This window comes from Mytilus californianus, unplaced genomic scaffold (genome assembly GCF_021869535.1).
Source record: "Mytilus californianus isolate M0D057914Y unplaced genomic scaffold, xbMytCali1.0.p SCAF_3, whole genome shotgun sequence".
NCBI classification, from domain to species: Eukaryota; Metazoa; Mollusca; class Bivalvia; order Mytilida; family Mytilidae; genus Mytilus; species Mytilus californianus.
This window is the reverse complement of record NW_026262679.1, coordinates 16,110,895-16,123,039: the sequence shown is the minus strand read 5'-3', so window position 1 is coordinate 16,123,039 and position 12,145 is coordinate 16,110,895. Positions and strand designations below refer to the sequence as shown.

General features: G+C 31.9%; 1 protein-coding gene across 50 annotated transcripts in view; it reads right to left on the bottom strand.

Moving 5' to 3' along the window:
- LOC127733998 (uncharacterized) overlaps positions 1 to 7,086 on the bottom strand; it is a 95,158-nt gene extending 88,072 nt beyond the window's left edge. For all 50 annotated transcript variants that reach the window (XM_052243493.1, XM_052243502.1, XM_052243494.1 and 47 more), the window contains exons 1-2: positions 6,970 to 7,086; positions 1,865 to 2,067 (exon numbers count right to left, since the gene is read on the bottom strand). In XM_052243493.1, the coding sequence (XP_052099453.1) occupies positions 1,865 to 2,067; positions 6,970 to 7,079 (313 nt within the window). In that variant the 5' untranslated portion in view covers positions 7,080 to 7,086. The remainder of the gene's footprint in view (positions 1 to 1,864; positions 2,068 to 6,969) is intronic.
- Between the last annotated feature and the right edge of the window lie 5,059 nt (positions 7,087 to 12,145).

The following is a 12,145-nucleotide window of genomic DNA, read 5'->3' as shown; positions in this document are numbered from 1 at the left end:
TACAGCTAAAAGCAGATTGATTGAGTCTTTGCTACATGTATATTTGTCTTCTGATATCCTCTTTCATAACTACATATAATCGTGTTAAAACAAGGATATCAGATTTATTCAGGAATCATAAAATTCTAATTCAGGCAATTCAAAAACTTCCATTACTTTGGTTTGTCAAGGACTTCTGATTTTATAGTAAAATTGAGAATGGAAATGGGGAATGTGTCAAAGAGACAACAACCCGACCATAGAACAGACAACAGCAGAAGGTCACCAACAGGTCTTCAATGCAGAGAGAAATTCCCGCACCCGGAGGCGTCCTTCAGCTGGCCCCTAAACAAATATATATACTAGTTCAGTGATAATGAACGCCATACTAAACTCCAAATTGTACACAAGAAACTAAAATTAAAAATAATACAAGACTAACAAAGGCTAGAGGCTCCTGACCTGGGACAGGCGCAAAAATGCGGCGGGGTTAAACATGTTTATGAGAAATCAACCCTCCCCCTATACCTCTAGCCAATGTAGAAAAGTAAACGCATAACAATACGCACATTAAAATTCAGTTCAAGAGAAGTCCGAGTCTGATGTCAGAAGATGTAACCAAAGAAAATTAACAAAATGACAATAATACATAAATAACAACAGACTACTAGCAGTTAACTGACATGCCAGCTCCAGACTTCAATTAAACTGATTGAAAGATTATGTCTTCATCATATGAATATCAGGCACAATCCTTCCCGTTAGGGGTTTAGTATCATACCATCATAACATATATGAGAAGAACATAACCCGTGTCATGCCAACAACTGGTTTTTAAATAAATGTGTTTAGTGCCGATGCAAAGACCCTATAAGTGAATCAATATTAACGCCAAAATATGCAATCTTTAATGACCTGACAACAGTATCGTAACTATATCCCTTCTTAATAAGTCTATTTAAAGGTTTTGTTAGCTTCAGAGGTGAATACTGACATTTTTGTGCTTTATAAAGAATATTTCCATAAAAAATTGGATGTGAAAAACCTGAACGTATAAGAAGTCTGCATGTTGAGCTATATTTACGAATGATTTTTCAGGAACGATATATATACGAAAAATTGTGCTTTATATTTAAAATTTGGATACATAATAACCTTCTGCAATTTCTTTTCTCATGATTTGCATAGGAAGTGGAATTCCACTGTGTAAGTATGGCCAATTCCTCCAGTTAATCTGTCATAACTTGATCTCTAGCATTTTTTTTTGTCAAACTGTACCTTCCATTCCTTTATTTTATAAACTTAAAAATTTGTAAGGAGTTCCACAGAACCCTGTGTCTCGCCTGCAATTGCTGCTGTTAGTGTTTAAGTGTAATGTTGACTTAAAAAGTGAGTCCATTTAACAGTAAAATACAGAAAAATCAAACTTTTTCTTTTCATGCTTTTTCTTGGTCTTGAAGATTAGCTTCTGTCCAAGTTTCATAACAATGCATGAAGATTTACAAATTCATCATGTCAAACAAATTTAAACCCAGACTTCCTGGAAATATTAACTGTAAAGAACTAATTCGATCTATCAGAAAAATACCAAAAATAATATCATTAATATATCAGTTCATATTTTGATCATGTGACACTTAGATATAACAGTGATAAATGTAATAAATAGCTAGGATCCTGTGACACTTAGATATAACAGTCATAAATGTAATAAATAGCTAGGATCCTGTGACACTTAGATATAACAGTCATAAATGTAATAAATAGCTAGGATCCTGTGACACTTAGATATACCAGTCATTAACGCATGAATAGCTAGGATCCTGAGACACTTAGATATAACAGTCATAAATGCAATAAATAGCTAGGATCCTGTGACACTTACTAGTTACTATTATCACATGACTTGCACCACATGCTGCCATCTTGACTTGACTGTTTCTAGTGAACCTGTCTATTAAACCATCATCAATAGGAATATCTTCCTGAATACCATGTCCGTGCTGACCAAACTCACCACAACCCCAGCTAATCAAATTACTGTCCTCATCGTCACTGTCGTCCATTACATCATTCATTTCTTCACGACTGAAATACACAAAAAATACATATAGACTGAAATACAAAAAACATACATACACAACTGAAATACACAAAATATACATACACGACTGATATTCACAAAACATATATATGCGACTGAAATACACAAACCATACATACACGACTGAAATACACAAACCATACATACACAACTGAAATACACAAAACATACATACACGACTGAAATACACATAACATACATACACATCTGAAATATACAAAACATACATACACCTTTACTACCTTTATTACACAAAACATACATACACCTTTACTACCTTTATTACACAATCACATACATTGATTGATTGATTGGTTGGTGTTTAACACCACTTTCAACACTATTGTGCTATTTCATGGCGGTCAGTTTTTATTGGTGGAGGAAGCTGTAGTGCCCGGAGAGAACCACCGACCTTCAGGAGGAAAACTGACGATCCTAGTCAATTAAGATTGGAGTCTAGTGCACCTGCCCTGTGTGGGATTCGAACTCACAATCAAATACATAGTTACATACACCTTGACTACCTTTATTACAAAACATACATACACCTTTACTACCATCATTACACAGATGTAAAGAAAATATCTCAATTGACAGTTTATTGAAAAGAATTCTCCTCAACTACTGGTGCTAAGGCTAGATTGAAGGCCTATTATACCTTTGAGATGAAGAACAGCAATAAAAGCATTCCTTTGCTGTAGACTTTTTCAAGTGCTTGTAGTGATTTTGTGTCAAATGATTCACCATATAATTTCTTTTCTTTCTAAACATAAAATATGCTTCAAAACATCATTCATTTCTATGACTGAACCATAGAAAATTTATTTAAAACACAATCAATTTCTAGAATATAAATAAATACCTTACTCTTGTGTCATCAATCTGATTCAAATAAGGTCCTGAGTTCACACTAAGAAAGTTTATTTTGTATGTTTGAAGAGGTTAACCATTCAATATCATTTTTTGTAACAATTTCTTGTTTATCATTTGTACCAAAAGAACCAGTGAGTACCCAGTGTAAAACTTAACGTTCAGTAAATAACTGTGGGGATCTCTAAAACAGGTAGATCAAAAACTGGTAAAAGAAAATTGAAAATAAATATTATATTTGCCATTTGAAAATGATCCAAACACAATTAAATGAGTAGGTTCAGAAAGGATCCTTTTCAACACCAAATATTAAGTCCATAATTTCAAGATGAAAAGTGTTTCAAGGAGATGATGCATGTCTGTGCGTGAGAAAGTAAAACAAGACACCCTAATTAGGTCAAAAATAGATTCTTGTGAACGTTGACAAAATCGTCTGATTTCATTGAGAATTACCCCTAGGAAACATCGAGTGAAGGATTCGGTAAACTAAATAATCAAGTCAGATAGCTCAATAATGTAAAAAAAAAAATTTTGTTGACACATGCAATTTGTTTTTCCATTTCCATAAACCTATTGCTATTTTCTTGTTTTCTTTGAATTTTGTGGAATTTTAAGATGAATGCTTATTATGACGTCATTTTGTCTTAGTATTTCTTTTTCAATGAAACCCTACAAACCAAGTTTTCAGAAATCTGAGTCATCTATAATACAGAAAGATGATAGAAGGGAGATAATAAAATTATGTCTAAGTTTTTCATTGCTGCATATTTCTTCTAGAGTTACTTCCCTTACAACACTAAAACACTCATCAGTAATGTTAATTTACAGTTAAATAAATATTTACAAAGCAAGTTAAATAAAACAATAAAGCCATTATGAAATTTGACTTTTGAATTTAATTAAATTTAAGACAAAACATTCTTTCAACCCAATTCTCTAACATTAGCAACATGCTATAGAAAAGTGTCACACAGTACTTTAGTCTCAAAATTTAATTAAACTACCACATCATGCTTAGTATTTGTAAATAACACAAAGTTTATCAATCTATTTATTTGCCACTCCATGGGTATGCAGTCAGTTCATGACAAAGCTAGCAACAGTGAAATCAACCCATTATATAAGGATAATCTCATGAAAAATCCACTCCAGTGTGATGTAGGGGAGGGGCTGTAATCTCTTCATTGGATGTTAGTACACATTTCTATTTGAATGGAACCACAACTATTAAACTACCTATTTTGTATGTTCAACTTTTTTTGTGGATAGAAACTTAACGTCAGTTGTCCTGGTTTAAAAAAATCATTCAGCATTTCAACTAAATATTCAGAAAGGGCACTGTCCTTATTAACAATCTTACATATTATAATTTTTTTCATTGTACATAAACTTTACTATAATTTTTTTCATTGTACATAAACTTTACTATAATTTTTTTCATTGTACATAAACTTTACTATAATTTTTTTCATTGTACATAAACTTTACTAAGTGTAAGAAGAGAGGTTAAAGATACCAAAGGGGTATTCAAACTCATAAGTTAAAAATAAACTGACAATACCATGGCAAAAAAGATAAAGTAAAAAAGACAATCAAAAGTACAAAACACAAAATAGAAAACTAAAGAATGAGCAACACGAACCCCACCAAAAACCCGGGGTATTCTCAGGTGCTAAAGAAAGGTAAGCAGATCCTGCTACACATGTGGCACCCAGTGATAAGTCTAATTTGGTATGTCAAATTCAGGGAAAAGAGGGTGGGATTGTGGTACATGTACGACAATTGGAACACATCCCTTCTTATCTGTGAAGCAGATATTCCATAACAGTCAATCAACTAGTGATGGCCTCTGTAAAATTAAGGAAGGGATGATTTCAACTTCACCACTTGTAAATCCTGGTTTAATAGCTTCCTCTATCAAGGAAATCATGATAGGAACTGTCTAAGTAGAATTTATCTAATGCCTCTTCTTCATCTATACGAGTCTCTCCAGTATAGGAAGACACAATACACAATCTAGTACTTCATCTATATGAGTCTCTCCAGTATAGGAAGACACAATACACAATCTAGTACTGGAAAGGTTAATAATTATCAAGACATAACATAATATTTATGGTTAAGGATTGGGGATCTGAAATATAGTTATGCCCCTGCCGTAGCGGCATTAAGTTTTAAGTCTGTCCATACGTCCCAAAGTTGGTTTCCGTTCTCTAACTTTAGTTTGCCTTAACCAAATGTTATGAAACTTATACACAATGCTTATTACCACAAAACACAGATCGAGTTTGAATGTTGGTGGCATCACTATAACCGTTCTAGAGTTATGCCCCTTTACAAATGGAAAAATTGCTGAATTTTTCGTTTCCGTTTTCTAACTTTAGTTTGCCTCAACCAAATGTTATGAAACATATACAAAATGCTTATTACCACATAATACAGATCAAGTTCGAAATTGGGTGGCGTCACTTTTACAATTCTTGAGTTATGCCCCTTTATAAACATAAAAATGCTGAATTTTTCGTTTCCGTTCCCTAACTTTAGTTTGACTCAACCAAATGTTATGAAACTTATACACAATGCTAATTACCACAAAATACAGATCAAGTTTGAATTTTGGTGGTGTCACTGTTACCGTTCTAGAGTTATGCCTGTTTACAAATGGAATAATTGCTGAATTTTTCATTTCTGTTCTCTAACTTAAGTTAGCCTCAACCAAATGTTATGAGACTTATACACAATACTTATTACCACAAAACTCAGATCAAGTACAAATTTGGGTAGCGTCACTTTTACTGTTCTTCAGTTATATCCCTTTATAACTTTATATGATATGCAAGTTGGGGCATCATCTGTATCCCATGGACACATTCCCCATTTATTTTTTATACAATACATAATTTTAGATATTAGGGGTGGGGGATAACCCAACAGAACAAAACCTATGGTGCACTGGAAAGGTCTTATAATGGCAATTGAGTATATATACTGTTATATATGTAAAACATGATGCATGCTGGCAGGACGTTTTGGTTTGGGTATATAAACAATTGATATCAAAATTACGGAAGTGTTTACAGTCGCCATCATGAATCCTATGTGTGTGTAATTGAAAATTTTCTGGCATTACAGCTCAGGTGGATTTCATGTGATTTCCACCTGTCCACAGTGGTCACAGAGGGAGGAGGGGGGAGAAACTTCTAGATGGTCCCCATTTACAGATCAATAACTTTGTCAAACAATCACAGAATTTTACAAAACTAAGACAGAAGCTTCTTCATGCTCAAGAGATAGGATTTAATAGAAGCAAAAGTTTGAAACATTAACATTTTTTTTCTTCATTTTTCCATATTTTACTGATAGATAAACTTGGATTTTTATTTGCAGTAAAAATTGAGGTGAAATCCTCAGTTAATTTGTCTAAACTTTAATTACTTTGTCAAATCTTCATGGAACTTTACAAACTTGAATAGAAGATCCTTATCAACAATTAGCACCCAAGCTAAATTTTAATTTGTTTCTTTTCCTTTTTTCTGTATTTCACTGATAAATGGACTTAATTATATTCAGTCAACATTACACTATTACACTGGCAGCAGCAGTGCTAGGTGTGGAACATGCTTGTTTTGGTATATTATATATCAATGTTATATATGTCAAATTATTGGCATTTTTAGAAATTTGCAAACATATTGTACAGGTTTTATATTACTCATGTTAACTTTCTATGTAACATCAAACACATCATTTGACACATGAAATGACAATTAAAACCATATGTCTTCTAAGTAGAAATGTTTTTTTTGTAGTGAACAGATTTTAAGATGATAATTTAATTTAAATCAATGACGGACCTTTGCTCAATTCAAGATGATAATTAAATTTACATCAATGACCGACCTTTGCAAACCTTTTTTTTGGTTAATTTTTTCTACAGCACTATTTTTATACTACTATAGAATGCAAATAATTATAATTCTGTATCATGAATCTAGATGAAATGTTTAAAATCTTACATTGGAGGTAAAATTCTACAAGGATTCATCCATAAGGTGCGTGTTTTTGTATGTAATGTATTCCATTCTCTGTCAGAGTTTATCTCGTAATCATAACTAAAATCATCCATCCTTCCTTTCTCAACTGTTGAATTTAATTCCAACATTTCTCAATGTTTTTATTAAAAATTATTCTTATCAACTTGAAATGAAACTGTTAAACTTACATTCCGTAAAAATTACATTTAAAACAATCACTTATGAAATACACAACAACTTCTACACAAAGGAAAGGCTTGTAAACCACATAATCTGAAAGTTCTCTTCAATTTTAAATGTTAATTCACATGATAAATATATTCTTCTTTTTACAATAGAATTCCTATTCAAGCATTTGGAATGTTACTTTCAGAATAAATCATCCTTGTAAACTTTCTCAGTATCCAAACTTTCATTTCATTCATTAAATGACTTTAATAAACAATTTATCCATCAGATTAAAGTTAAATCTTAAAGATCCAGGTGTTTAAATAAAATTGTCTACAATTGCGTGTAGTATTTAGCCACCCGCACTAATCCAATTGAAGTGAAATCTCTTTTACCATTAGCTCTTTTATGATTTGTCAAACATTATTCAGATATTTATTTTTTCCTAATGCAGAGATAAATAAATTTCCATCTATGATCATATATACTGTTCATTAAAAGAAGGAAAATATTTGTTCTGATTGGCTCCAAAATACAAACTATATATATCAGACTTATACTACCTACTTAGTAGATTTTAACATCAAGTACCCAATATTTATTGAGTATTCATGCCTAATTTATCAAATCTGCTAAAACAAAAATTTCAAGTGTAGAGTGAATGTGTATGTATGTCAATATAATGGCCAATATTAATGAAAGTTATAATAACTGTTCCCACTTCTGATATCTAACAAACCTTGGTCTTCAAGATAAACAACTTCTAGACAAGTACTGAAAATTTTCCCACAAATGAACACTTTATGCAATTCTCGATCACATTTGCCAAGAATTTTTTAAAAGAAATAAATATTTCAAGACCAAGAATACTGTTCTAAATGGAACATTGGTAACACAATAAATGTTAAAAGAGTATTTCCAAACAGGTTTTCAGTTAAGGAACATTCAAGAAAAACTTTGAATTGCTGACTAGTATTCATCACCGTTTTCTTTCACAGGGATTATCAATTTGATATTATACAAGCTGACCTTCCAACAGAACTTTTTCTGCATTCAGATTGAGAACAGTAAGATACTATGAACACAGAAGCAGGGTTCTCCCCATGGCAATATTGCATAAAAGGACCAGGGTTTGAGTTCTACTCAGGGTCTTATAGCAAATGATGGGACCATGGTGATATGATTTTTACCATGGCCCTATTAGAACAGATTATATAATATAATATATTGCAAATGTGTTACTATAATTTTATGAAAACATTGATAATTCAAATCCTTTGGTGCTATTACAAAATACTGGACAAATACTGAAAAATGAAAAGAGCAAAAAATACAAATCGATACCATTATTTCACTGTAAAAGTTAAAAAAATCTAGAATTATAAATTGATAAGATGTTTAAAACTAAAGCATAAGTATAACTGCATAAGGAAAGAACTCAAGTAGTACTTAAAAAGTCTAGGGATTAAATCAGGAAAAGTTATGAGAAAAACAGACTTAAAATCTTTTTGTACAAAGCATGTTATGTCAACAAATGTATTTAAATATGACTAAAACACATAGTTAAATCAATTTGTCAAAATAACATGAAATAAGTTTGTGCAATAAACAAATATTTGAATCCAACATTCCAAAAATTAAACTCTGAAGTCATGATACTGGCAACTTATAGAGCAAAAAAACCATTTACATACTTTTCCACATTCCTGTATATTTTGTTTTCTTCTTTTCAACCAACAATCAATAAATCCATATATTTCTTTAAGACAACAATTATTGTACAACCCAGAAGCTTTGTGTATGTCAATGATAGTCATGCACAAATAGAAGACGGTAAGTGATGGAAGGAAAGAAAGGACCCAGATCAGAAACAACTAGACATCATTTAGATGGGAGCCATCTCTGTGGGCCCTGCTGTAAATAACTTGTGGTAAAAAATTTGTATCTTTACCATAGGACATGGGGTTTTCAACTGAAACCAAAGTTTTTTACCTTGACCTTTGACCTAGGAAGTTGTACATACATTATGACACACCCTCTGGTGTTGGTTAATATGCATGTCAAGTATAAACTTTGAAATCATAACGGTTCTCAAGATATAGAGCGAACATGATCTTTACCATAGGACATGGGGTTGTCAACTGAAACCAAAGTTTTTGACCTTGACCTTTGACCTAGGAAGTTGTACATACATTATGACACACCCTCTGGTGTTGGTTAATTAATATACATATCAAGTATAAACTTTGAAATCATAACGGTTCTCAAGATATAGAGTGGACACCATCTTTACCATAGGACAAGGGGTTGTCAACTGAAACCAAAGTTTTTGACCTTGACCTTTGACCTAGGAAGTTGTACATAGAAAATGACACACCCTCTGGTGTGGGTTAATATATATATTAAGTATAAACTTTGAAATCATAACAGTTCTCAAGATATAGAGCAGACACGATCTTTACCATAGGACATGGGGTTGTTTTCTGAAACCAAAGTTTTTGACCCTTGAACTTTGACCAAGGAAGTTATACAAACATTATGACACACCCTCTGGTGTTGGTTAATATACATGTCAAGTATAAAGTATGAAATTATAACAGTTCTCTAGATATAGAGCGGACACAATTTGTTACGGACGGACAGACAGACTGATCACTATAGGGCGACCCGCCACTAGGCGGGGCCCTAATTATGTGATTGGAGGATATATCTGGCACATACATTCATCTGTAAAATAAAAATTTATAATCTTATTAATGAATGCAGCTATGCAATGATATTTGTTCCTAAATACACAAATTGCTACACTGCTAGGTACTTTTTCATATACTATGAGTATTGAATAAAATGTCTTTCAATATATTCATACCACTCATCTTGCAACCACTCTTACCATATATATTCTCCATTGGACAGCTAGAAACTATAAAAGACTTTAAATATTTTATCTTGGAATTCAGCCTAATAATGATAGAACTATATTTTTGCATTTGCAATTGCCATGGCGTTGCCAGTTTATTTTCTACTTATGAGTTTGAATGTCCTTTTGGTATCTTTCGCCTCTCTTTTATATCCCTTCTTCAGTGTATCAAACTCAAGTTGTTGTAATTTCAAGGGTGACTCTCAGTCTGCCTGCACTGAGTCTATAGCCTCAGTCCTGAGGTTTTTCAGTCTGTGATCAACTGAGGTATAAAGATGATTCCACTGAAGAAGACCAACAAAAGAAGTGATTTTATGTGAAAGTTAATATTGAGAACATTTCAATGGTATGTTTAAAACATAGATAACATACTTTTTTGACATATACTGACTGTATGTTAAGATTAATATTATATCAACAATGCTTACATTATGAACTGTACCCATTTAACATTTTTTGTTCATTGTATAGGCTAAGAAAAACAAATAACACTTTCTTTTTCTTTCATTTAAAAAATGGGATTGATTTCAGTACAAGTATTTAAATACATAAACATATAAAGTATCAAAGTACTATCCCAGATCAAGTTGTCAAACACTTTTTAATTCTTCATATGTGGGCTGATTTTTTATTAGATATGTATGCCTGAAATGGTCAGACATGAAATTTTTTCCAAACTTATATCACATAGTAAACATAGTAAGGAGGCAATGTTTTTCCTGAGGACTCAAAAAATGTGTTCAATATTTTTTTTGTTCTAGATATAATCAATAAGACAGGAAACAGTCATATCAAAAATAAAGCAAAAAAGACTTATGGAGATCAACAAATGGTCTTCAAGGTGTAATACCACCATTGATTTTCCCCTATTAGTCTTTGTTAAATTTGCACTTTTCAAAAAAATGTGCAGAATTTATCTTTGTTTCAAATAAAGAAATACTTGGCATGAGTAAAGTTTTATCCTGTCCAGTACTATAGAAAAAATTTCACATTACATTTCATTGCATATAAGAAAATAACCATCACTGGAAGTTAACCAATCAAATTTCCCCTTTTATTAACCTGTGTACAAGCTTTATAAGTAACCTCAAGTTTCCAAAATATTCTATAGAAACCCCAAATAAAAAATTAATGGTGCTTTTAAATACCCAAGATATATGTTTATGACCCAGAAATGTTTTACTGCAATGAAATGTAGGATTAATTACCTACAACTGTCAAATTCAAGGGAATATTTTTTTTCGACCTATTTTTATGCAACCGGATGTGACGTACTATGATTTGGTGGTATTACACCTCAATACTAGACAAATTTCTGTATCATATTTCAAGCTCTACTAGCAATAAGTACCAAAAACAACAAGTACAATAACAAACCTTCAAATAGTCTTACCTAAAGTAAAGACTTTAACAAAGGTTCCTTCTATGGTCATATCCAACAATCTCTTTTTTTCCTAAAATCATCTCACATTTTAAAATTTCCTATACATTAAAAAGCATTTCTCAAACGCTAAAAACATAGTTTATACAAGGAACATCATATAAACAAGAGTGCACACACTGAAATGCCTCGCCTTCTTTACTAACCATTGATTTTATGTTGATAGTCCTAAATATAAAGCTTTACTACAAGTAACACATAGACTAACATGATCCAAGAAAATGAGGTCAGATAAACCAAACGAGAAATACATGTACACCTTACAATCATTCAAAAAACCAAACATAGTTGACCTATTACTTATAGTTTCTAAGAAACAGTCGTAACCAAGAAAACTTAACATTGACCAATGAACCATGAAAATGAGGTCAAGGTCAGATGAACCATGCCAGACAGACATGTACACCTTACAATCAATTTATGCATTAAATATAGTTGACCTATTGCTTATAGTATCTATAAAGAAACAAACTTAACCATGAAAACTTAACATTGACCAATGAACCATGAAAATGAGGTCAAGGTCAGATGATACCTTCCAGACAGACATATACACCTTACAATCCTTCCATACAACAAATATAGTTGATTTACTGCTTATAGTAAGTTGAAGAAAACAGACCAAAACA